Here is a 25,895-nt window from a genome sequence, read left to right as displayed (position 1 = left end):
TTTCAACCTTTCTTGCCCTCCTATTGCCTGCGTTTGCCCCAGGAGCATGTCGACAGATCACGGTGCAATAAAGGCAACCAGCTGCCATGCGAGTTTAATGTCCCCTGCCGGCTTTCCCTGCTCACAGCCATCCAGCGACCCAGGAAGGAGGAAATCACAGCACTTTTATTTGCATTCTTGTTGCTTCTGGTAGCAAATTTGCTCTTCACAGCCCTGCAGAAAGCGTAAGAGCGAGAGAAAAAAAAAGACATGGCTTCACCTTCTTCTCCTGCCTCTGCCCTCCCAATTAGCTGTGGCTCCCGGTGGATTGTAGGGGTTTTCTGTGGAGAGAGAGAGATAGAATGTAGGAGTGTGTATCTGGCGGCAGAGAGCAACGAGAGATGAGCCACGTCACCTGACTGAAGTTTGCTGCCTGCATGCCGGTGTCCAGAGGCATGATGAGATATCAGAGCAGTAGAATAAATTGCAGACAAATCATGATATTGTGGCCATGGTGAAGAATGAAAGCACACGCAGTTCTTTCCCTCTCACTTGCAGGTACACCACTGAGAGAAAAATGTCTTTCTTCACATCTTGCCGACCACAGTAGTTTCCAGTGTAGCACAGAAAGAGAAACCAGGATAAATGGTTTCTCAAACCAGGATAAATGATAACCATTCAGTAGGAAACAAAAGCTCAGAAGAACCTCTTTTAGGCACCTTTATTTTAAAAAGTTTCTTAGTCATCCTTGGCCATACAGTTCTAGGAAAAAACCTTTAATTGGTATAGAACCTTAACACTGTTGAAGGTTCTTAACGCTTTTAAGGTTATTCACACTAGCAGTTTAACTAAATTAATAAAATTAGGACCCAAATAGAATTTTTTAAGAACAGCAAACAAGAATGGCCATTTAATCCTATCAAACGCTTTCTCTACATCAAGAGAAACAATAATGGTAGGATTGTTACTTTTTCTAATAAAATCAATAATATTCAGCAGTCTACCTATATTATCAGAACCAAATTGCATTCTTATGAATCCAGTTTGTTCTGGTTTAGCTAAAGTCACCTCTAATTGCCATGCCAGAGCTTTAGCAAAAATTTTACAATCTGCCTTTATTAAGCTTATTGGTCTGTAAGAGGTGCAGTCTGCTGGGTCTTTGTCTTTCTTAAGTATGAAGCATATTGAAGCGCTTTTCCAGGTTTCAGGCATGGTATTTTGAGTACTCAGATCCATAATGAATGGCAATAATATAGATTGAAGTTCAGGCCAAAATGTTCTATAAAATTCAACAGGATAGCCATCGGGTCCCGATGTTTTCCGCTAGGGCATTGACTAGATGGCACCAAAAATTTCTTTGGGTGAGAAAGGGGCATTAAGACTGCATTCGTCATTGTCTGAGACTGCCAGAAGCGATATATTATCTAAATATGCAGTAATATCAGATTCTAAAACTTTATTTTGGGATTTATGTAAGGATTTATAGTAGGTTTTAAAAGTTGTATTGATCACCTTTGGATTGTATGTATGTAAACCAGTCAGTGTCCTCACAGATTTTATTAATCGCTCTGATTGTTCTTTTTTAATCTACTAGGTTTGTTACCGTATTCATAATACTTTTGCTTAGAAAAGAATTGTAATTTGTTAGTATGATTTGTATATCCTAGATTAAGTTTAGCTCTGGCATTACATAAAAGGCCCAGTTGGATTCTTTAGGATTTGATTTGTGCAGCTGCTCATGGTATGCTACTTCCTTTATCTAAATACATCCAATTTTGTGTTTTGATTTTTTGACATGATGAGGTGTAGGATATATGCCCATGAATTGTGGCCTTCAGAGTGTCCCACTGTGTAAATCGTGTGACATTATAGTCTTTGTTAAATTCCCTATATTCTTTAATCCAGTATCATACTAGGTCACAGAATGCAGCATCTGATAAAAGGGAACAGTTAAATCTCCAGAGTCTGCTTTTACACATAGGAATGTCAAAATTAACATGTACAGTAACTGGGGCATGATCTAATAAAACAATTGAACCGATCTGGCAGGACTGGACAAAGCTACTTGGGATAAAGATATAGGCGATTCTGGAGTAAGAAGAATGTGGATTAGAATAAAAGGTGTAATTTCTAGTCAATGGGTTCAGTTCTCGCCAGATATCAACTAGATCAGCATTCTTACACATGTCTTTTAAAACTGATGAGGATCTAGAATTAGAAAATGTGCTTGGTGATGATCTATCCATTACATGGTCCATTGTGCAGTTAAAGTCACCTGCCAAGAGTCCCATCCCTTTACAATGTTGATTAAAAGACAGTACTATATCTGACATTAATTTGGGGGACTCTTCATTAGGGGCATAGACACTAAGTATGGTAACATGTTGACCCAACAGTGTACCTGAAATTAAGACAAATCTTCCCTCAGGGTCGTTCATTTGAGATTCACATGTGAACGGTAGATACTTACTAATTAAGATTGCAGTACCTCTTCTGTGTGGCATTGAGGAGCAATAAGAGAAGTAGACCTGCCCAACCCAGTCTCATTTTCATTTTAAATGCTCTTTATCAGAAAGGTGTGTCTCCTGGAGAATTGCTATAGAGGTTTTCTTTTTTTCAAAAAAGTTCATTTTTTTATGCTTAATTGCATGACCCAAACCCTTTACGTTCCATGTACATTTATATAAACTATCCATATCTTAATAGATAAGAATATGTGTATTGACTATATGTGTGGCCCATGTGAGAGACTGAACATTGAGTGCTTTTTGTAATCCAACAACTGTAGAACAACCCGGTAAGACATACCCCAAATTACAGACATAACGGCAATCCCCAGTAGAGGAAAAGAAAATGATGGTAAATACATAATTATAAGAAAAAGAAGAACAAACAAGCAAAAAACTAAAACTATTGCTTGTGATGGGGATTATTAGAAGGAATTCCTACAACCAGGCCAAGACAAACTGCATTCCATAAAACAAAGCTTTGAGGGAAGAAGAATAAATACATAAAAAAATAAATAAAATAAAGAAATCCAACAAAGCGTCAAGGCCATTTATTAGACCAGACAGTCCAACAAAGGACCAAATCAGGAGTCTATACTATGTTTTGTACAATTTAAACAGTACCTCGAATCCGGAGAATGTTGTTTATCAATTATTCACCCCAGTGACTCGCAAAGCCATAATCATTCATGTTTTTTTCCGCCAACTCCTGTGGGTATGTGGTCTCAAGAGTTTTCAAGAAATCCTGGGCTGCAGCAGGTGTCGAAAACAGGTATTTTCCCTTTGTAAAGACACTGCAGCTTCGCGGGGTAAGTGAAGCCCTGGTACATAAGCTTGGCTGCGAGGCTGCATTTTTCACCGCTTCGAACTCCCGGCGACTCCTCATTACCTGTGTGGAAAAGTCTTGGAAAATACGAGCAGTGCTGTTGTTATGTAGGACGTGCCGTTTCACCTGGGCAGCTCGAAGTACCGTCTCTTTGTTGGTGTAGTGCAAGAACTGGACTGTGATGCTCTGTGGCAACGTCTTTGAGCTTGAGAGCACAGTAGGTGTTCTGTGCGCCCGTTCGATCTCCAAGCTAAGGTTGGCGGGAAGCTCCAGCCAAGCAGGGAGCATCTCTCTTAGAAACTTTGTTAAATTGGAACCCTCAGCTTTCTCAGGAAGACCGATTATTCTCAGATTTTTATGCTGGCTCCGGTTTTCCAGGTCATCAACTTTTGTTAGCAATTGCACTAGTTCTCCTCTCAGCTTAGCTATCGCGGTCTGAGTGTGTGCCGAGTCGTCCAGCGTGGAGGTCCTGTTCTCAGCTTCAGACAGATGGGCATTAGAGGAAACTCTCTGTTAAAGTAACCAACGATTCTTGTGGTGTGGATATGGAGCTACCAATGGTATTGAGGCGCGTGTCAATGCTGTCCAGCTGAGAGTCTATTAATCCAAGTCGGGAGCTAATTTCTCACATCAGTTAGCGCTGGATTGTTTCGGCTAAGGTCGCCATGTTCGTCAAGGCTCTTCTTCTTGGCAGTGCTAGAGCGTTGAGGCCGTGGGGCATTAAAGAGCGGAAAATCTTGACTTTCTTGCAATTTAGACATGTCTTCAACACTTTAGACGCCAAATAAAAGATAAAACAACAGTCTGTCCTTGGAATAAAGTGATATATTACCGACGGTGGGAACAGCGCTCAAACTCAAGCAGCCATCTGTTAGAAGGTCACGCGGCTCCACAGATGTATCGCATTATTTTAATAAGTAAAGAATCACAGGTGACCTCTTTAGTGTTGATAGAGATACACCTCACACTGCAGTCACCTTTTGTTGTTACTCTGATTAAATAAACAATACGCTCTTAATGACCTGAATTGTGTTCTGAATGTGTGTGCATGCTCACTCCCAAACTGTTGCAGGGCATCCAACAATTAAGACAGCACCATACGTCTTCTATAAAGTAATAGAAAAAAGCAGCACTCAGAAGCATCCAATTCCACTCACTGATCTGGCCAACCTCAAAATACACACATCGTAACTGCTAATTAATTAAAGGGAAAGTCTCGACATGTATCATGTTAAACGTGTCTCTACATGTGTCAGTGTTAAACACAGGTTACTGTTTTTAACGCTGTCCCATCACACAATGATGTTGACTGACATTAAGGATTCAACTGCTTAATCCATGAATGAATATTTGCTTATTTGCAGAAAAGCTGTCTGCAATTGTCTGTATAAGAGAGCCTGGCATAACTCAGCAGAACTAACAGAAACAAAGCAGTAATAATTAATAGTCTTTTGATGACCGATTATTACGCTAACCAGCCTAATTAGTGGAGTGTGTCCTTAGAGTCCCAGAAGAGATGAATCATTACGATGAAATCTCATTAGAATAGGGACCGTTTGTAGCACAGATCCACGGAAGTCAAACTTCAGCGCTCTTCACACAAGGAGCTCTTTGGGTTCTTTTTAGTGTCTCCTGAGCATCTCTGTGAATCACACCTCAAAGGTTTGTGGAAATAGAGATACTAAAAGGCCTTGAATCTTGCAGTGGAAGTGCCGTAGGAAACTCAGAGACTAAGAAAATCTCACATATTCTGAACTCTACCTGAGTGAAGGTAGCATTATGACCATGCAGTAAATCACTGTTATTTTTTATAGAGTCATCTTAAGAATATATGTTTATCCTGACACTTAAGTAGTGTTTTTCTATGGAGCTGTGGAATGGGAGATCCTTACTGCTGAGTGGGGCAGTGACCCCTCTCAGCCAGTAATGGACAGTTGAATATCTGCTTAAACCAACCCATACACCCAGTCCAGCTGCGTGATCTTGTGCTTCAGTACCACCAGTGAAAGCAAGAGCACTGCGAAGTCAAGTTGTAAGTTTAGCATATCATCCTGATTGTTAGAATCATGAGCGTGGAGTCCCCCTCTGTCCTGCACATTTTGGTGTTTTTCTGCTGTAATACACTGACTTCAACTAAGGCCAGACTTATTAATTGACTGATTAGTCGGGTCAAAAGTGTTAGAACAGAGAAAACACTGGGAGTCTGAAGGGGAACTCAGGCTTAGGGATCAGTGCCTTATATATGTTAGTGGTCTCAAAGTTAACGTATGATCAAAAGTACTCATTTTTAATGCTGTTAATGCGTTTTCCTAGTTTGATCTTGTCACTTCAAATCTTCAGTGGTTCCAGCTTTGAACACCTGTTGTTGCTATGACTCCATGATTGTATCTCGTACAAATAGTTTTTACATAGAAAGTGTTGTTGATGCTACTCTTGACAAAAAATGCTATTTCAAGCTACTGCCATGCCATGAATTTATGTTTTACCAAATCTTACTTTGAGACTTAAGTACGCAAAACAAGGTGCTGATGCCAGCAAGGAATATCAGTAATATCAATAACGTGACCACTGGAGAACGTCTTTGGTGGTTTGTTAAGCACTTTGAGCTGCTACCGGCATGAAAATATTATTATTATTATTATTAGTAGTAGTAGTAGTAGTAGTAGTAGTAGTAGTAGTAGTAGCAGCAATGGTAGGAGTGCGTTGAAAAATCTCAGCAATTAATCAAAATTAACTTACACAATGTGATTAATCACAATTTTTGCTGACAAACCCCCTTTTTCTCACAGATTTTTATAACTATCAACAAATTGATGTGTCCCAGCTTTAATAAGCTTTCATAATGCTTCATAATAGCTTAAACCCTCATGATGTCTCTCTGTCTCTCTCTCTTTCTCTCTCGCTCTCTCTCTCTCTCTCTCTTACTCTGCGCTTCCATTTTTCTTTCCTTACCCATCTCTTAATTTTTCTCCATCTCTTCAATTCTGTGTCTCTCCATCTCTCTTTGTCTCTCAGACACCCAGGCCACTGAACATCATCAAACAGAACAACGGTGAGCAGATTATCCGCCGGCGCACACGAAAGCGACTCAATCCAGACAGCCTTCCGTCCGAACAGGTGGGCTCCAAACAGCAACGTGTGAACAGTGAAGAGCGCTTGAACGGCAGCCCGCTGGAGCGTAGGCCAGATGAACCGGGGGCTGATGGGCCGCTGCCTCGCGCTGACTCTGCCCAGGCCCAACTGACCAAATATGAGGGTTACGGCCCGTCAGGCCCAAAGGGCCACCCCAGTCCCCGCTCCACCCATGCCTTTCTGCTCAGCCAGACGCTGGAAATCCACAAGCGCATGCCACCATTGCACATGCACAAGAGCCCTGCGGAGGTCGGAGCAGAGGGCAACGGGGTGAGTGGGGGCTCACAAGGTGGCCCAGACAGCAAAGGCGGCTCTGAGAGGGGCAGTCCCATTGAGAAATACATGCGTCCATCCAAGCAGGCCAGCTATTCGCCCCCTGGAAGCCCCATTGAGAAATACCAGTACCCTATCTTCAGCCTGCCTTTCATCCACAGTGACCTGCAGAGCGAGGCCGACTGGCTGCGCTTCTGGACTAAGTACAAGATGTCTGTGCCAGGAAACCCGGGCCATTACCTCGGCCACGTGGCCAGCCTGCCAAACCCGTGCCAAAGCTTCGTGCCTTACCCTACCTTCGGCTTGCCCCCTCACTTCCCCCCTCCGCCCCCTTCTTCTGCTGTACCAGACAGCGACACCCCTCTTGACCTGGCCATGAAGCATTCCAAACCTAGCCCCATGCCCAATGGCGCCAATATGGTCAAGGAGAAGGCCCAGCTGGAGAAACGGGCCTCGCCATTAGCAGACAGAGAGAGTGAGTGGGACAGGCCAATAGAGGCCAAAGAGGAAGATGCTGTACCGCCACAGCCCACCAAACCAGATAGGGTGGATCAGAGCACCCAGGATGACCTGTCCAGCAAGTGCGCCCACTGTGGCATTGTGTTCCTAGATGAGGTCATGTACGCTCTGCACATGAGTTGTCATGGCGACGGCGGGCCCTTCCAGTGCAGCATCTGCCTGCACGCTTGTGCTGATAAGTACGACTTCACCACCCACATCCAGCGAGGCCTCCACCGGCCAGCTCCAGACGCCAGCGCAAAGGCCACTGACGAGTGAAGCCTGTAGCCCAGCGGACCTTTTAGCACAACTCGAGCAGTGTCTAAGGAGCCCATCAGAAAATCAGTGGGAGAAAAACAGACAACGTACGAAAGAATGCATAGAATTTTTCTTTCTTCTTCTTTTTTTTTTTTTTTTGCCAAGATGGTTCCTGGTGCCTCTGCAATCAACATAGAGAGCTTCAGTCAGCATAGCATTTCTATTCGAGTTCAAACACAACAAACTCTTGGCTGTTTTCAATTTTTTAAAGAACTGCTTTTGAGGAAAATGGTACAAGTAGTTTATCAATTTAGATTTTTTTTTACGTATTTTAACCCAGGCATATCATTTTGACAAAGCAGTTCAGTAAGCTGGGTTAATCTGCTCAAACTGAATTTCTGTTTATGTTCAGGCTGTTTCCAGCCTTCTGGAAAGTTCTCTTACCTGGTTTTGAACAAATCGAGGATGTGGGACGTGGCAAAGAGTGCGCAAACATGCCAGTCCTCTGTCACTATGGCAACAGTATAAGTGATATTTGTCCTCAAAACAAACATCCTCAGGGAATGTATATGGCTGAAATAGGCAAGACACATTAGTTTAGGCCTTTCTGTCTCTGGTTAACATTTTACTAAATATCTTATGGTTTAGTGTTGCTTTTCATTAATGTATTTTTCCCCTCCAGTGCGTAGGGTCGGGTTATTATTGTTACATAATTCCATCAAGACATGATAGCTGCTGCCTTAGTTGCAGGGATGCGGAGCTAATTATCACTCTAGAAATTTGGGAAGGAATGGAAAAAAAGATATTTTTTTTCTAAGTTGTTAATAGGAATAATCATATTATCAGTGCCTGATATAATGTACAAAGTATTTTCTACCTGATATGTTGATATGCAACATTGAACTTGCATCTGAATAAGGGCCTTGAGCACGGCTCTGAAAAAGTTTACATTTGCAAATGTAGCAAACAAGGTAATGAAGCAAACACCTGCTAATTGTTTTTTTTTCCCACCTAAACAGGAGAGATACGATCATTCATATTTTTCATGTTTTTTTTCCTTTGTTGTTTCTTTTTTAAGGTGGAACATTCTTTGGCCACCAAAGGCACTATCCATTCCAAGTGTTGTTCTTCATGACTTTGTTTTGCCACCTCTTTTTTCATGTACTTATGCTTTGTAGTTGAATGGCATGTCATCTTGGACTTCAATCTCCCTGTGTTTGTCTACAGACATTGAACAATTTCAAGGGAAGCTGATAAGGCTTTATGTGCTAATTTTGGTGTGAATAAACCTCTTTGCCCCCCCGTCCAGGTATTTCAGCCACCATGAATTCTATTGAATTCCACATTTTAGAAGAGTATAGGATTATCTTTAAGTGATTTCCTATAGGAAACAGACATGGAAACAAACCTGCCAGTTACTCCACATTATATTCAGACATAGAGAACTGTTGCACTTAGTAAGTGCAGGTGTTTTAGGTGCCTTTTGATGAAGCTTTCCTTAGAGAAGTGCAACATTGTAATGCTGTACTGAGATACACTTTGGTTCACGCTTGCTTTGCAACTCTTTGTTCTTCTATTATAGAGAATAGATAACAGACTATTACTGATCAAATGTTTTGCCCTAAAATGTCTCCATTACACATTTGGAATCATCTCCAATATAAAAAGTCATGATGACTTTATGAGATCAACAGCTTAGATTGTCAGGTGTGCATGCATTTTCACTTTTCTGTTTAGTTTTCAATTTGTTTCCTTTCAAAGGAGGAACCTCTGCGTCTAGTGTAACATAGTCCACAGCAGCTCATGTTTTTGTTTACTAGCAGCTTCAAGATGTCTGTACTCTCTGTTTTGTTCCACTGTACGTTTCTCCTACCCACAGTTCCCTTTTTTTCGGCCATGGGCTCAGCGAGCTGGGTTTTGCCTGGCTACACATAGACATTATTTATACAAACTGGGGAGGTGAGAGGGAGAGAGGGAAAGAGAGAGAGATGCTCCGGATGTCTCAAGGTCTCAAGGACGTCTCTGCATTTCACAGATCCTCACTTATAGCCTTACGATGCTGCTTAACTGCGAAGCCTCTTGGAAAATAATTGAAATAATTATAAACTGTCGCTTTTCATTGGAGCATTTATACAGTTGGGTATTACATGACGTAAGAATTTGTTTTCTTTTTTTTTTGGCGAACCTTTCAGTTTAATTTGTAATTATGTTAATGCTTGCACTTCAGTTATTCTGTTTATTGCCAAGGAAGAAAGATGAATCGTTTTATTAGCATGCTATGACTATGAACAGGTACTGCATTGTAATAAGTGAACAAGATTGTGCCTTTTTTTGTTTTTTTCTTTGAAGGCCTTGTATAAGGCTTTACCAACATTGAAACACAAAGGAGTATTTGTTTGTGCCTGGAAGCCAGTTTACCCCTGGTCGAGGCAGAAGGCAAAACTATGTAAATGTTTTAACTATTATTTTTAGAACGTTATTGTTTTTACACTTGCTGCATTTAAAGTACATAGATGATGGTTTAGAATTTCTTTATTTTGATTTTCTTCAACTGCCACCTTAACTTTTTTTGTGTAGGTTTTTACATGCAAAAAGATTCAACAAAGATGGCAAAGATGTCTGTTACATCTAAACTTGAATAATGATGATGACGATAATAATAATAATAATAATAATTAATAAAGTAATAACAAAACATTTTGGCAAATGTTGTGCATGCTGTCTCATTTATTGTGTCATTTAAACTTCCCCACTCTGCAGTAATTAACATTCTGTGGCATCTTATGCTCTTTAAAAAGAGATGCCAACACATCCAGAGCCATTTACCATCTCCATTTTTCTTGACACAAACAAAACGCCAAATCTCACACCTGTCAACTTCAAACAAAACAGAGCTTGGAGTCCACTGGTCAATGGCAAGTGCTCTTCAGACTGCCTCAGGTCCATTGATTATTCTGTCCAGTGTGGAGCGCTAGCACACATCTCACAGGTTGATGAGCTGAACTGAGAGGACTTCCACAGTCACGTGACACAATACAGATGCACCCTATGACCCCTCACACTGCTACGTGAAACCTCTTTTGTTTGCCATCTGACTGTTCTGCTTGTTGTCCTACTAGGCTGGTGGTCAAGGACTGAATCATATACTGTCAGTCAGTTCACATCAAGAATAGCAAACAAAGAGCAGAATTTAAAGATATTGCCTTGGCTCTCTCTCTCTGCTTAACAGCAGGGCTTTGACTTGGCGCATTAATTCTCCTGCAAAGGTGTTAATTTCTCTGTGTATCAAACTGAAGCCAAATATTTGATTAACACCAACATTCTGTCCCTGCATATGTATTAATGCGTATGGAGTAACTATTAATTAAAAGTCGGTAAAAATTTCTGGCTTTCAATCTTGAAGGAACTTTTAATGGTGTCAGACTAACTTTATTAGTCTTATTAAACTACTTTCCTTACCCAGGAAAGATAAGACTGTTATGAAATAATTGCACTTTTGACAGCCTTGTGTCTCTCAAAACATCCCAAATGTCCTTCAAAACAGTAAAACACTTAAAAATGAAGCTGCCAATAAGGGCTCATTTGAAGTGATGCCATGCAGCATCAGAAAAAAAAGAGTTCCATGCATTTTTGTTCATCACGTTACAAATAATGTCAGTGTACCCTCAAAAGCACAAACCCAGTTCCTTCAAAGAACCATTGCCTGGAAGGTTCTTCAGGGAAACCAAATGTATATCTCTATATTCCAGAGAACAATATAGGCACCTTTATTTTTAAAAGTCTGCAGGGAAACAGGGAAATTTATAAAGGAAAACAGTCCTCCCACCAACAGTCTGGAATAGGCTATGCAGGCTGAAGACCTTTCGTTTTCTCTTCAAATAACTGGTAGCACTTTATTTGGGGTGATCATTTGTAGATGATTAATAAACCCTTAACATTATCAGTAACACACCAACAACATATCTGAAGTAGCAGCAGTGAAGCATCTGAATACATTGAAGTAAATATCTTGTAGATGTTCTGTTGATACGATAGCGACATCAAGCAGATGTATCGTTAATGTGTTACTTCCATTATGCAAAGCCTAACCTTATCCAACCTTATCCAAAACCTAACTCTAACCCTGGCCCTAATCCAAACCCTAATGTTAAACTGAACCTAAAAACGAACCCTAACCCCTTATGTGTTTTTGACATGTTACTGAGAGTCTGTTGAGTGTTTAATCTAAAAGGACCACTCAAAATAAAGTGTCACCAGATAATGAAACAGATAGAAGACACCAAACTGTTTTTTTTTTGCTGGAAGTTTCAGGTTTGGCACTGACTAGATGGTGGTTTTGTTCATTGGTATATAGGAGTTATTTGAATCTGCTGTTTCTACATTTCTGAAGTCTAAAGCATTGGCCTCGTTCTGCTGTAGCTTTTTCTTATTTGTCATGTACTCTCATGGTTTAACATTGCTGCTTCTGTGCCCGAGATAGCTGATATGTAGGTACTAATTACTTGATGTTTTCTACAATTTACAGTTATTTAGTTAGTTATTTACATGCATGTCTCAGTTTAGAAAGTCATGTTTTAATTATAATTGTGTTATAAATGTGTTAATTATAAAATGTCAATCAACAGCCAGAAACATATTGGAGACTTGTATTAGAATGAATAAGAGATGGTTGGACTGTTTTTAACTACACCATCTCATTTGGCTTGTTCTTTATGAAATCCTATACTTTTCAGGAGTGTGAAATGAGACATAACTCTGATTTCTTTTTCTGTGCTGTGGAGGCTGAGAACTTTACACCAGGCTGCACTCAGAAAAGCCAACCTGACATACCCGGTGACTTCTCTCTTTTGATTTGGCCTGTTCAGTGCTGGTAGATTCCATTTCAAACCATTCCTTTGAGATAAAATCCCAAGATGGATACCATCCACACCTAGCATAACCTTTTCTGAAAGGACTCTCTTATGGTGGTGGCCACAAATGGAGGTTTTAATGGGTGCCCTCTTTTTCCCCTTTTCTATCCTTTTTTTAGCCTTAAGACTTTCTGTTCACTTCCACAGAAGTGTGCAATCCTGCAGTCTGGATGTAAAATCCTCAGACCTTAGTGACCTTTTGTAGCTGCCTTAGGGGGAAGAGGATGAATCCTGTGGAGATAGAGGGACTTTCTCCAGGGTGTCTTTGAAGGCTCCTCATGGGGTTCCGCTCTTGTACTGGCACCTGGTCAGATCCAGGCTCTGCAGGGTCCCAGCTCATCCTAAATGATGAGATGGCTTGGCAGTTTGGACGTGGATTATACAACCGTGGCGCTTTTGAGGCTAGTAAGGCTGGCACACATCAGGAGTTGAACGTTTAGTCCTGTAGAGCTGGAGCCAGCTAGAAGGGGTAGAGAAGTGGCACTATATGGACAATGCTTGTTCTTATTCCATTACAGTGTTAACATACTGGCAGACCCTAATGTTGTGGTGTGCTCAATTCATAAGATTTTGGTGCAGACAGTAAATTATAGCCTTCCATTTATAGCCTGTATTATGTAGTAATGGTCAAGAGAAAGGATTTTAAAAGGTTTTAAACAAAGGGTTTATATATGTGAAGTTATCCCCTTTCTTCCTCCAGTGCCCTCTGCGATAAAGACCAATCAGGAAGTGTGCTACCAATCACTCCAGCCAGCCTTTCATAGATTTCCAGCTCCGTCCTGCTCATCTGACTGCTGCATCAGAGCAAATTTTGTAGATGAGAGCATCTCCAGCAGCACTTCAGTAAACGGCTTCATTCCAGCATGCCAGCTAACCCCTGCCACTCGCCACAGTCTCCCTATCCCACCCATCAAATTAATCAACACGCTATTCACTTTACAATTTCAGAGTTTCCTGAGGGATAAACGAGGACCCCTGCCCCTTCTGCTCTTCCCCACCTTCTCCCATGCAGTCTCGTCATTGATTGGATGGCCCCCCTTGCTCATTTCTATGCTCCGTGCGGTTCAGGACGCAAGCCGCTCCCCTGTAGTTGAAAGGGTGCCACCCAAGACTGAGGTTGATTTTTGTTGTTGTTGTTGGCTTGGTTTTCATTAGTGTTGTGCCCTTGATGAGCAGTTCGATTATCTATCAACCATAAGGGGGTTGCTTTGCATGTAAACAATATTCTGTCAAAGCCAGAGAGGCTCTGTGAATTTCAAATATCCAGCTTGGGTCAACTCAACAGCCTCAATATCATCTGAGGTGGCGATATAGCTTGTCTTTAAATAGAACTGAACTTATATGAGATCTCATATTCTCAGAGGCGTGCAGACCCTGAGAGTAGCTGTTGTAGGTTTATATAAGCGCTGCTACAGTTTGACTTTAATGAATGGATACACTGAGATAAATGTGCTTTGCTTGAAATGAGATGCAGAAGTTCTGCTATGTTGCTAAAAGCCATTCATTTGAGTGGGGAGACATGCTTGGTTGGCCACCGTTCATGCAGCACCATATTTTGACACTCAAACTGCAAAAGCATTTCTGTTTGTGGGCAATTACCCAGCTTCACCTACATTCGCTAAACCAATGTGTAACTTTGGGGATGGGGATGGTGCTGCTAGGTCAAAGGTCTCATATCACGGAAGGGCAAATTCTCACTTATTTGAAGTGATCAAATAAAGGGAAATCATGGATCACAGTACTCAAGACTTTATTTCCCATATTTAGGAAAAAAATCTAGAAAGCTCCTTTCGCTAAATATGGAGATAAAAAGTGCAGGTCTCTCTTTATTACAGGCACCAGAGATTTCATCAGGCAGCATTTCATATGTTTTTTTTTAAAATAAAAGAGTATCTAAATATTATTCCAAGACATACCATCTCCTCCCTTTCCCCATGTATTCTGTACTCTGTATTGTTCCTCATTCCTGTCTTCCTGTCCTGTCTCCCCCAACCTTGTCATATTGTATGTACACGGACGGGTTGATCATGATTATGTGACAAAAAGGCTTCATTCATTCATTCATTCATTCATAACATTTACTCTCCAATCCATACAGTCTATATATATGGACAATAATTTGCAAAAACATTTCAATTCCTTATTTTTGTGATGTCACAAAAACCAATGCATTTATCTGTCTATTAGGCCTGTAGAAAGTTAGCTCTGCCCCTTTAGTGATATTGGGTTTAGCCTGGACTGCTTTCTGAATGAGACATGATACAGGGCAGCCAATCAGAACAAAGGTCATTTACATATATCAGTCTTAAAGGCACAATAACAAAAACAAGCTGTTTAATTCTAAAAGATTAACTGAGGTGGGAAAACAGTCATGCAGTAATAAACCTATAATACACAGAACACTAGCATCATATTTCAATTATTTTATATGTTTATCTGCAATATATACATTTTATATATTTAATTCTTTTAATCTAAGGGATAAAGAGAGATTGGAAATGGTGATGTAAAAATGTTTTGTCACACAAATCTGCACCGATTTCATGAATAAAATGGAAGAATGTAGGATGAAATGTAGGATATGGGCCCTTTAAATGCACTCGAGTGTGTCAGACCAGCACACAGTGTATATCTGTGCTTTCTCAGTGTGAGATTGATTTTCTAAAGTTTCTGACAGCCCTTCATATGAACATTCCTCACCTTTGAAGTCACCTGTCAATTAGCAGGACAGCCAGGACACTGTCCTGCACGTAGATAAGGAGAACTAACTTTCACAGCCCTCACTGTCCGGTTTCTTTGGGAGCTAGCGTAAATATTCTTATCTCCTGCCTCTTGATAATTAAAGAGACACAATGGACATCTGCAGACAATGGCCTTTATCATAACAGGGTGATTGTGTGCTCTATGAGCAAGGATTTCTTTTTTTCCCTTGCCTGTGCAGCTGGCCTTTGGGCCAGTGTGAAAGCAGGATAAGCAGCATCGCTCATTGATATACAAAACACCTTGTTCCTTGCCCTTCAGATTTCAGCTCTTTCCCTTCTCCAGTCGAATTAATCATTATTCACCAGGAATAAACTGATTTCACCTGGGCTGTTCCCATAGCCTGCTTTTGTTTGAAACACAGAGAACTTTGTGCAGTTTGCTTGAATGAATAGTTGAAGGGGATACGAAAGTAAACATTGTTAGTCTTAACCTGCTTCAAAATGCTCAATGTCACGAAAAAAAAGTCAACTGTAAAATGAAACAAATAAAAGGAACCAATTATTTTATCTTAGAAAAATACATTGGTGAATGGTCCTGTCACATCATGAAGAGGCCAAGGCTGCTCTTCCAATTAGAGGTATGGTTCATCTGCTGTGCCTTTGGCCTCTAGAGAAGAGAAAACTCAATTAAGAGTATACACAAGTGTGATTTTTGTCCTATTGCAGATCAGTTATAGCCTGCACATGCAATTCCTCCACATTCCAAATCATGCTAACAATATTAAAGGAGTGGATTAGAAAGAATCCTTTAACATTTAACATGCTCTTTTGTGGGATTTTGCATTTGGAATTTGTAAACTGTCTTTGACAGATATTTAATTGAAAACAAATAAGAGAAATTTGATTTTGTAAAGATTTGCCAAATTTAATGCCTCCACCACATTCTGAAACCTGAAATTTGGGGCGGACAATATTTTACTGGGAAGTTTGTGGTATGGTTAAAAATATGTTTGGAACTTTCCACAGGTAAACAAGTGAATAGGTAACAGATGATGCTATCATGATCGGGTATAAAAGGAGCATTCATAATAGGCTTAGTCACCACAATGCAAAAAATAGCATGCGCAAATAGTCCAACAGTTTACGGATGTTTGTCAGTGCACATTCGCAAGGGCTTCAACATATGCAGTCCAGAACGTTATTAAGAGATTCAGAGAATGTGGAGGAATCTCTGTGCATAAAGGCCAAGGCCAAAAACCAGTGCTTCTCTTTGTTCATCTCAGCTGTCTGATTTTAGCTTAATAATCATGTCGTGTGTTGAACAAAACTTGTGCCTGTGTTGAGCGAGCACATGCTTTATAAGAGTGCTGTTGGTGAGTGGCATGATGACATGAAGGGTTGTTTTATGTGAATCCAGCATTCTGGTTGATATCAGTTGATGCATTCTCGCTATTGTTTTGTATCATGGTGGAAGTGTTGGATGTATAATAACTGCACTGCTGTCAGCAGTAGACTATAGCTCATCTACTCACTTTTTTACAGGCCTATGCAAAAAAATATTTCTGCCTACCCCACTGGTGCACACATACAAAAACAATAAACTCAAATAGTTAAAACATTAGCTAACTTGTCTGTTTTCTATAATTTAAGTCAAAAAGCAAATAATTGTCTGTTTTTCTTTCCAACTTTTTTGGAAATGGGTTTGCATCACATCCATTTCTTAAGGCAGTTAACCTCTGAACGCAATAAGAATAAACAATGCAAAAATCCAAAATATTCATGCATAATTCTTTTGCATCAGAACTGTGCTCATTGGATGTAAACTTTTTTATTTTGGCAGACTACTTTTCATTTTGGACAGTAAAATTAGTGTGAATAATTTCACTGCCTCATTCATGAGCGGAAACAGTGCCACTATACAATTAGACCACCATCATAAAGTGTTGGTAAATGGCTAAAAAAAAATTTCAATGGTTATTAATTAGGTCATTAACACCTTAAAATCATTAATAAGCATTTATAACACAAATAAAAAGGTCAGCAGTGAGCTGGTAAATATGAAGAATATGAATATCTAATGAAGCTGACAGGCCTGTAATGTTGACTGTTGCACAGATAAGACAAAGATAAGTAACCACCATGATCTGAGGTTTAACAGCATGGAGGAATGGAGACTCACTATTTAGCAAGCAACAGGTTACTGTTGCTTTTTTTTATTAATGTGTTATAACTGCTTATTAAAGGGGAATTGATTTGAAGTGAGATGGTTCATTGTAGAGAAGCGTATTGACTCAAATTTCTTTACAGTTGGAGTGATCAGGAAAGTACTGATGTCTACAAAACATATGAGCCCACTTGTGTCTGACTTTTTATATGTTATGTTGATATTTGTAAAACAGCAGTAAATTCATGAAAGTTTTTTGTGTGCCAATATTAACCTCACACTACCCTGCATGCACACTTAGACCAAAGGATTATCTCAAAAGTATCATAAATGAAAGTCTCAGACATCAGGCTATATATTCATTCCATGTATTACTTTCTATGACTTGATAAGTTTCTCTAAAATGGAGCATTTCCCATCAAATCACTTTGAATGACTTGTTTAAATCTAATGATTTATGTATAAATTAACGAAAATAAATATTGAAATTCACCTTTAATGATTTTAAGATGTTTATTTATGGTGTTTTTACATGCTTCATTAATAACCATTAAGGACCTAATTTGAAACCGTTCATAAATGCTTTATAAGGGTCGTTTTATTAAAAGGTGATACTTTGAGTGCTAACGGTCATGTGCCACTTGGACAACTGCAGCCCAGTTTGAGATGGTTGTGGATATGCAAGCATTATATGGAACGAAGCAGAAAACTAATCCTTTGTAAATGAAAAAAAAAAGATTCTGTGCTGGGACATAACCAAAGCTTCATCTTTGTTGTCACCATGCCAACAGCAGAGACAACAGTGATTTTTCGAGTGAATCCATGTCTAATGCGAAGGTTTGCAAAAAGCAAACAGAGGGTAAATATGATGGTGCATTTTCATCATCTGAAACATCACCTTAGGTGTGTAGGATATTGTCTATACACATGTTCAGACTTATTGACATCTGAGTAAATCACACAAATACATCATACTCAGTGTGTGAAGGCCTTAAAGAAACAAACTAAACACTCAGTCTGTCTTGGCTTATGTCTTGGCTTATCACTGCACCCTGTATTGCTTAATATTGAGGCAAATGTTTCTATCCTAATGAACATCCTAATCATATTCTATCCTAATGTTCCCTAATCATATAAGGTTATACTTTATGCTGCTTGATACCTTATCAAAGAGTGCTATTGAACAGCAGTTGACCCTTCAGTTTTGGCTCAGTGGCTCTCTCTTTTTACAGCCACCCAAGGCCTCCATCTTCTTTTTCCTAATTAGCACCTTATTAGCGTGAGGTAGCTGCGCTTAGGTCACACTGTCTGGCGGCCCTGGCCCTAATGGCTGTCTGTGATGCAAGCAGAAGAAAGGAATGGAGGGCTGTGGCCCAGGCTGATGACCTTAGCCGCAGACTCCCTCCTGGTCCCTGGAGGCAGCAGCAGTTCCGCATGGTGAGAAAGCCTCACTGCTTCCACATTAATGATTTATGGATGACCACCACTTGCCTTGGACTCCTGCAAACCACCTGATAGACATAGCTGATGGTGAGTCTATTAGAAATGTCAATCTTGCACATTTACAGAGGGTCTTGAGTGGTCCCTTTCATGGAAATTACATAGTGCTTTTTCAAGTAAAAGATCTGATGTAGTATGTAAACAGTAATTTGGTTTCAAAATGTACCACTGACTACCATTTCCATGTAGTCGACATTTGGAAATTAATTTGCAAAACAGCCTGATTTAAATTCACTGTTTTTATGATGTCACAAAGAAAGCAAACATGCTGACTCATTCAGCCCATAACATGTTATAGTGTTTCAGGATGGACTTCTTCTTCAGCGAAGCATTACATGGCAGCCAATCAGACCAGTTTATTTACATCTATTAGTCAAAGGCACAGTACCAAAACAACTGTTTAACTCCTAATCTTAAAAAGAATTATGACTGTTTTTGGTGCATCAAATGCCATAAGTGGATTTCACTGAGTTTCAAGGAAAAAAATGAAGAAAAAATTGGGATATGAGTCTTTTAAAATCTATAAACTCAAGATAACTAGGCAATTAGTTAATAATTAGTTATTGTCCTTGTTTTGGACAGTAGCATAAAATAACATATTGTATTTACATGACAAGTTATAAGGAGTATAAAGAGCCTGGACTGATTTTAAAATGAAGTATATGAGTACTTCAGGGTGTATCATGTAATTCTTGATAAATATGCAATCTACCTTTCTCACAGTCACTGCATCTCTTCCACCTATAAATAGTAGCATTATTGAACTTTACCAGCACATCAATAGAGGGTTGGTGGTTTCCAGTTTAAAAAGATTGAACTTTATATGACCCTGTGTGTCTGTGACAGTGTACTCCGTTTTCTGCTGAGCTCTGTGCAGCAACAATCTGTGCCTGTGCTGCACATTCCATTGGAAATGCCCTTGAAAGTGCATCTGTGAATTTTACGCATTCAGGTGCGCAAAAAAAATGTATTTTTCTGAAAATTTGCATCCGAACTGCAAAGAATCTGCCTGTGAGAATTTTTGCAAAGCAGAGAAGGATTGGAGCAGATCTTTATGAGCAGTGTTGGGGTGGGAAGCTTAATGCGACATCTCACATCACAGTAAATAGACTAAAGAAACTAGCACATATCATGCTTCATTTTGTAGTAGATACAGTCCACCAGGTTTGAGTCCTCATACTCAGCCCATGTGAATATTTGCAAGTGCCTTGACCACCATGACTGTGAAAGAGATATTTCCACATTAAAGTAAACTACTCACCGAGCTACAGTGGTGAGGGTGCTTATCTATTTCTCATGGATTTTAAGCAAATCTCTGTGGTTACAATTTCAAAGATAGAAGAAACACCAGTGAATTAATATTTACGTTAGGTCTGAGCATTTATTAATCACAAATATAAGTGGATATGTTGTACTGTACATCCCTGCATTGGCTCTCCAGTTCAGTTTTACATGCCCACTTTATTGACTGGTTAGCTGAAGAGTGGAGCATTTCGTGGAAACTCAGGTACGGCTTGTCAGCTGAATAATTAGTACATTCACAATGTATGAGAATGGTCTATTATAAGTTTGTTTCTTTGCTGTGGACAGAAGTACAGAATTATATGTAGTACTTAGAAGTTTATGCTACAGCCTTCCACGGTTATTTGACATTTCATGTCATCTATTCTGGCTGTAAATTAGCCAGAATTGTGTCTGAGAAATGAGATTCCTCCAGCCATTTATATCATTAACCAGTGATTCCCATCCCAGTCCTTAAGGACCTGGAGCCAGTCCACAATTTTCATCTACTCCAATTCCCAGCACACCTGAGCCATGAACTCAGTACTTAATTGCCTGGCTAAGTTGTACTGGAAGCTGGGAAGATGCCCTTGAGAACTGGGTAGAAACCTCTGCTACAGATCATAGCTTCAATGACTAAATTCAGGATTTAGAAATACAGATCATTTTAAGACATAACAGCATAATTTTGTCAGTAAATAGGGTAGATTATTATCAAACACTGACCTTACAACAGCAGAGCACATTTACTCAATGCTTCATCTGGTCATTTAAAGAGCTGTTTTCCTGAAGCAATGAGCATCACAGCAATCAATGCTGCTACTATGTGAATCCATAAAGGCATGCCAAAAGCGGCCTGCAATTTTCACACAAGGCACACAATATTGGGTGGACTAGATATAGGTTTAGTGGTTAAGTAAGATCTTCTCAGCCAATCAGATTGCTTGCTTCATTTCAGTTAAGCAGCTGCTGTAAGCAAAATCGCGTATTAGAGAGGCAGCCAAGAGGCTTTTTAGCAGAATAAACAGGTGTCAGACAGCAGAGCAACACAGCAGTAACATTAGAATCAGTAAAAAAGCAAACAGGTAGGGAATAAAGGAAAGTATTCTGTAAAAATGCAAAGAAGATTGGCTTTCTAGAGGCCAATTAATTTCAGGTCCTTTTTTGGAGCAACCAGTGGAGACCAAGATGGAGAGTGCTGTTCAGCACAGATGTTTCCATAGATGTTCAACTGGGTTGAGATGTGGTGACTGTGAAGGCCATAACAAATAATTTGAATCATTTTCATAGTCATCAAACTGTCTCTCATACATCTTCTCACATCTGCACTTGCTCATGTGGAAATCTGGTGAAGAATGACTCACCTGGCCATACCTCTGTTTTCTATTTCTCTGTAGACCTGAGTAATATGCATTACTATAATATCCCTGTCTATGTAGTTGTGGACAAACTGTTCCTGCACTGACATTCTCAGACACCTGAGGAACAGTTGCCTATTCTTTACACATGGGATCACGATCATTGAATGTGCGCTTTTATTAAAACAATAGTCAGTTGAGCAGTCTTTGTGACTGAAGTTCCTGCCATCCATGACTCAATAATGAACCCTCTTTCACAGTCACTTAGATCTTTCCTCTTGCCATCTCAGTCCAAACTTTACATGAACTGGGCATGCTCAGTACTTTTATACACTCCACCGAGCATGGTAGGAGCTTAATTGCTTAACCCCTTAAAATTCCAGGCTTATCCCATACTAAGGCTTATTATTTAATAACTACAGGGACTTCATTGCAAACTGGCCAAGCTATTGTTAGGTTGTAGAAGTGTGTAATAGAACTTTGGGTCTGCCAGTGGGCCCTGGCCATTTAATTGTCTTATGCAGTTTACCTGTCTTAGAAGCATCTGCACTTGTTGGAATTCTACATTCATTTGTACAAGGTTTTCCTTTAATTTGTAGAAAGAGTACACCCCTTAGATGTCTGCAAATATTTTATCTTTTCATGGGACAACACTATAGAAATGAAACATTATTTATATATTACAACAGCTTGTATATCAGTATAGATTTACTGTCCTCTGAAAATAACTCAACACACAGCCATTAATGTCTAAATAGACATTACCTCACAGTGAACATGTCCAAATTGTGCTCAAAGTGTCAATATTTTCTGTGACCACCATTATTAACTAGCACTCCCTTAACCCTCTTGGGCATGGAATTCATCAGAGCTACACAGGTTGCCACTGGAATCCTCTTTCACTCCTCCATGATGACACGACAAGGAGCTGGTGGATGTTAGACACCTTGCGCTCCTCCTCCTTCCGCTTGAGGATGCCTTTAGGTCTGGAGACACACTTGGTCAGTCTATCCCCTTTACCTTCAGCTTCCTCAGCAAGGCAGTTGTCATCTTGGAGGTGTGTTCAGGGTCGTTAACCTGTTGGAAAAATGCCATGCAGCACAGTTTCCAAAGGGAGGGGATCATGCTGAATGTCACAGTACATGTTGGAATTCATGTTTCCCTCAATGAACCACAGCTCCCCGGTGCCGGCAGCACTCACCACGGCAGCCCCAGACCATGATGCTACCACCAGCCACACATCTGAGCCAAACAAGTTTATCTTGGTCTTGTCAAGACCACAGGATGTGGTTCCAGTAATCCATGTTCTTGGACTGCTTGTTTTCAGCAAACTGTTTGTGGGCTTTCTTGTGCATCAGAAGAGGCTTCCTTCTGGGACAACGGACATGCAGACAAAGTTCATACATTGTGCGGCGTATGGTCTGAGCACTGACAGACTGATCTCCCTCTTCCTCAACCTCTGCAGCAATGCTGGCAGCAATCATGAGTCTATTTTTTTAAGCTGACCTCTGAATATGATGCTGAACACGTGGACTCAACTTCTTTGGTTGACCCTGGTGAGGTTCCTGAGTGGAACATGTCCTGGAAAACTGCTGTAAGACACCGTGCTGTAGCTCAGTTTCTGGGTGTTAACAATATTCTTATAGCTTAGACCATCTTTGTGGAAAACAACAATTCTATTTCTCACATACTCAGAGAGTTCTTTGCCATGAGGTGCCATGTTGAATATCCAGTGGTCAGTATGAGAGAACTGTACCCAAAACACCAAATTTAATAGCCCTGCTACCCATTCACACTTGGTACCTTGTAACTCTAATGAGTCACATGACACCAGGGAGGGACGACACTATTGGGCACTATTTGGACATGTTCACTGTGAGGTGAACTCACTTGTGTTGCCAATACACATTAATGGCTGCGTGTTGAGTTATTTTCAGAGGACAGTAAATCTGTATTGTTATACAAGCTGTACACTGACTACTTTGTAATATCCAAGTTTCATTTCTATAGTCTTGTCCCATGAAAAGATATAATAAAATATTTGCAAAAATGTGAGGGGTGTATACTGTATATATATATATATATATATATATATATATATATATATATATATATATATATATATATATATATATATACAGTATCTCACAAAAGTGAGTACACATCTCACATACATTTCTATGGAGTTGCTCCAACTGGCCCACTGTGGTGCAATGCAAGAAGCACAGCACTTGAAATGAGTAGTGGCAAGCTTTGCACACCAATGAAAATGAGGTACAAAATCAAGCACATTCTGTTCAGAGCTTTAACCCCTTAGAATCACAGGCTCATTAAATCCTAAGACATATTATCCAGTAACTGCATGGACTTCAATGCAAACCTGTGGCTGAAATAAGTTATGGAAGCGCATTGTAAAAGTTTGGATCCGCCTAATAGATACTGCACATTAAAAACTTTAAATGGTAGATGGCCAGTGGCATCCAATATCTGTTTTTTCACTGGTTACAGCAGCAGCACATAGTTAAACCCAAATGATCTAGTACCTCATTCAGAAATCTCAGGTCCCAAACAGCATGCAAAGAGCATGTGAATATTTTCTGTAGCCTTTCCTCTGAAATAATTACAATGATATTAAAATCCAGCTTTATTGAGTCAAGTCATTCACAGTCCCCTCAGAGTGGCAATAAGTTCTCTGGCTGGGGAGATGAAGGGGGCAAGGCATAGTGAGTTGATCACCTGTTTATCTTGAACTCCAGAGGCCAGGAGGATGCCTGTGAAAAATGAGTGGGAAGCTCAACTGCTCGCAGCATGTGGACTTGACATTTGTGAGCAGGGAGCCAATAAATTGTACTCTCACTATGCTCAAGTTCTGGCTCCGAAAGAAAATAATGGGACACTCATTCAGTCATTCCTGGGTTTTGTCTAGAATTTTTGGCAGTGGCCAACAGCACATTTTCATCAGGAGATAGGTGTGTCAAGTACAATTTAAATTCCAATAAGAGTCGCCAAAAATGTATCGCACTCACGATGATAGCTATGATCAAAAATATTTAGGAGTAAAAAGCAACTCAGGATCTCTTTTTCATAGTGAATTTGTTTTACATATGATCTATTTTTGGGTACCACATATGATATCTCAATTGCAGTGTTTTTCTCCATTGCGGTATTTGAGCTATGTTTTGCTTCTAAAATTAAATTTGGGCACTATGGTGGTTTGTATGGTGTAGTGAGTAACATCCACCCTGCAGATTGTGGTTTGATCCCTTGCCTGGGCAAGCATACTACGCCACCCTGTGCTATTCCAATCAGAGGCCTTGGGCAAGACTCCTAAAAGTACATTGGCCTACCTGATCAAATAATCAAATTGTAAGTCACTTTGGAATAGCACTGACCAAATGCTCTAAATCTAAATGCAAACTATGCCACCTAATGCTAGCTAGCTAACCACATCAGGTACCTAACACTAGCTAGCTAAAGCTACGTACTAGTATCAGCTGACATCTCAGGTCTACTGCAGGGCACGTAATCGAAGGAGGCTAGCTAGACAAATCGCCCCTAAATCAGTAGACAGTACCCCCATCCCCCTATATCTTCAGGCAAAAGGTTATGGGAACATCTGCAAGTACACAATCTGCTTTATCCACCAAACTAACGTTATGGGAGAAAAGACCCAGCTATGGCTATAGCTACGTACCTGAAGCTGTGTTAGATTATTAGCTACCTGCTTTGCCCACTCATGAACCGGCAGACATCACAGGTGCTCTGAAATTATTTTACATTTTATCATTAAAATAGTGCTGATGACTGACAGCTTAAAAAACAATCAAAACAAATACAGTCAAATACAGTCATTTTAAAAGGTAAAATAATCGCAATGTTACATTAAAGTGTAAGCTTCTCTTTAGCGCCCCCAGTGGACATTTGTTTCTCAAAAATGCAGCAAAACATACTCAAGGGAACGTGTTTACAAAAAAGTGCTAGGGGTTCGTGTATCTCATGAGACCAGGTTGATAATGCCATGATAAAGTGGGGGTTTATATGGTTTGTAAGTGGCATATAAAACAGTCCAGTTGAAGTTCTGAGAAAGGTAACTGCAAAATATAATTCAACATTAATGTTCACCAACTGTTGCATCTTTTTTTCTTCTAAGTAGGAATCAAGAGTTAGTATCTGTTGAAATGCCAATATGTAACATCATTATTCATACTGAAGAAGAAGATGCTGAGAAAAATGCAGAAAACAATGGAACGTAATAGTTTTTAAACTTTAGGAACACATTGAAATACATAAAAACACATTTCTGACCAAAATATGTTTCAGAAAACAAACCAAGAACTGTGGTCTACTATTCACCTCAGTAATTGTACTTTTTTTCACACAAGCCTTTCACATCTGTATAAAACATAGGAAAACCAGCAGATGGAGATCACAAACTTAATTTAAAATGCTCCAAAATCAACTTAAAAGAGACTCTTCTTCCAAGAAACTGGATTCACATGGTGTAGAA

At 39.9% G+C, this 25,895-nt stretch overlaps 1 protein-coding gene across 6 annotated transcripts in view; it reads left to right on the top strand.

Moving 5' to 3' along the window:
- The window catches only part of trps1 (trichorhinophalangeal syndrome I), a 141,600-nt gene extending 131,420 nt beyond the window's left edge, over positions 1–10,180 (top strand). For all 6 annotated transcript variants that reach the window (XM_017696626.2, XM_037535496.1, XM_037535497.1 and 3 more), the window contains one exon: positions 6,328–10,180. In XM_017696626.2, the coding sequence (XP_017552115.2) occupies positions 6,328–7,494 (1,167 nt within the window). In that variant the 3' untranslated portion in view covers positions 7,495–10,180. The remainder of the gene's footprint in view (positions 1–6,327) is intronic.
- Positions 10,181–25,895: the final 15,715 nt, after the last annotated feature.

This window comes from Pygocentrus nattereri, chromosome 27 (genome assembly GCF_015220715.1).
Source record: "Pygocentrus nattereri isolate fPygNat1 chromosome 27, fPygNat1.pri, whole genome shotgun sequence".
NCBI lineage: Eukaryota > Metazoa > Chordata > Actinopteri > Characiformes > Serrasalmidae > Pygocentrus > Pygocentrus nattereri.
Note: the sequence above shows the minus strand (reverse complement) of the source record. Positions and strands in the feature narration are given on the sequence as shown.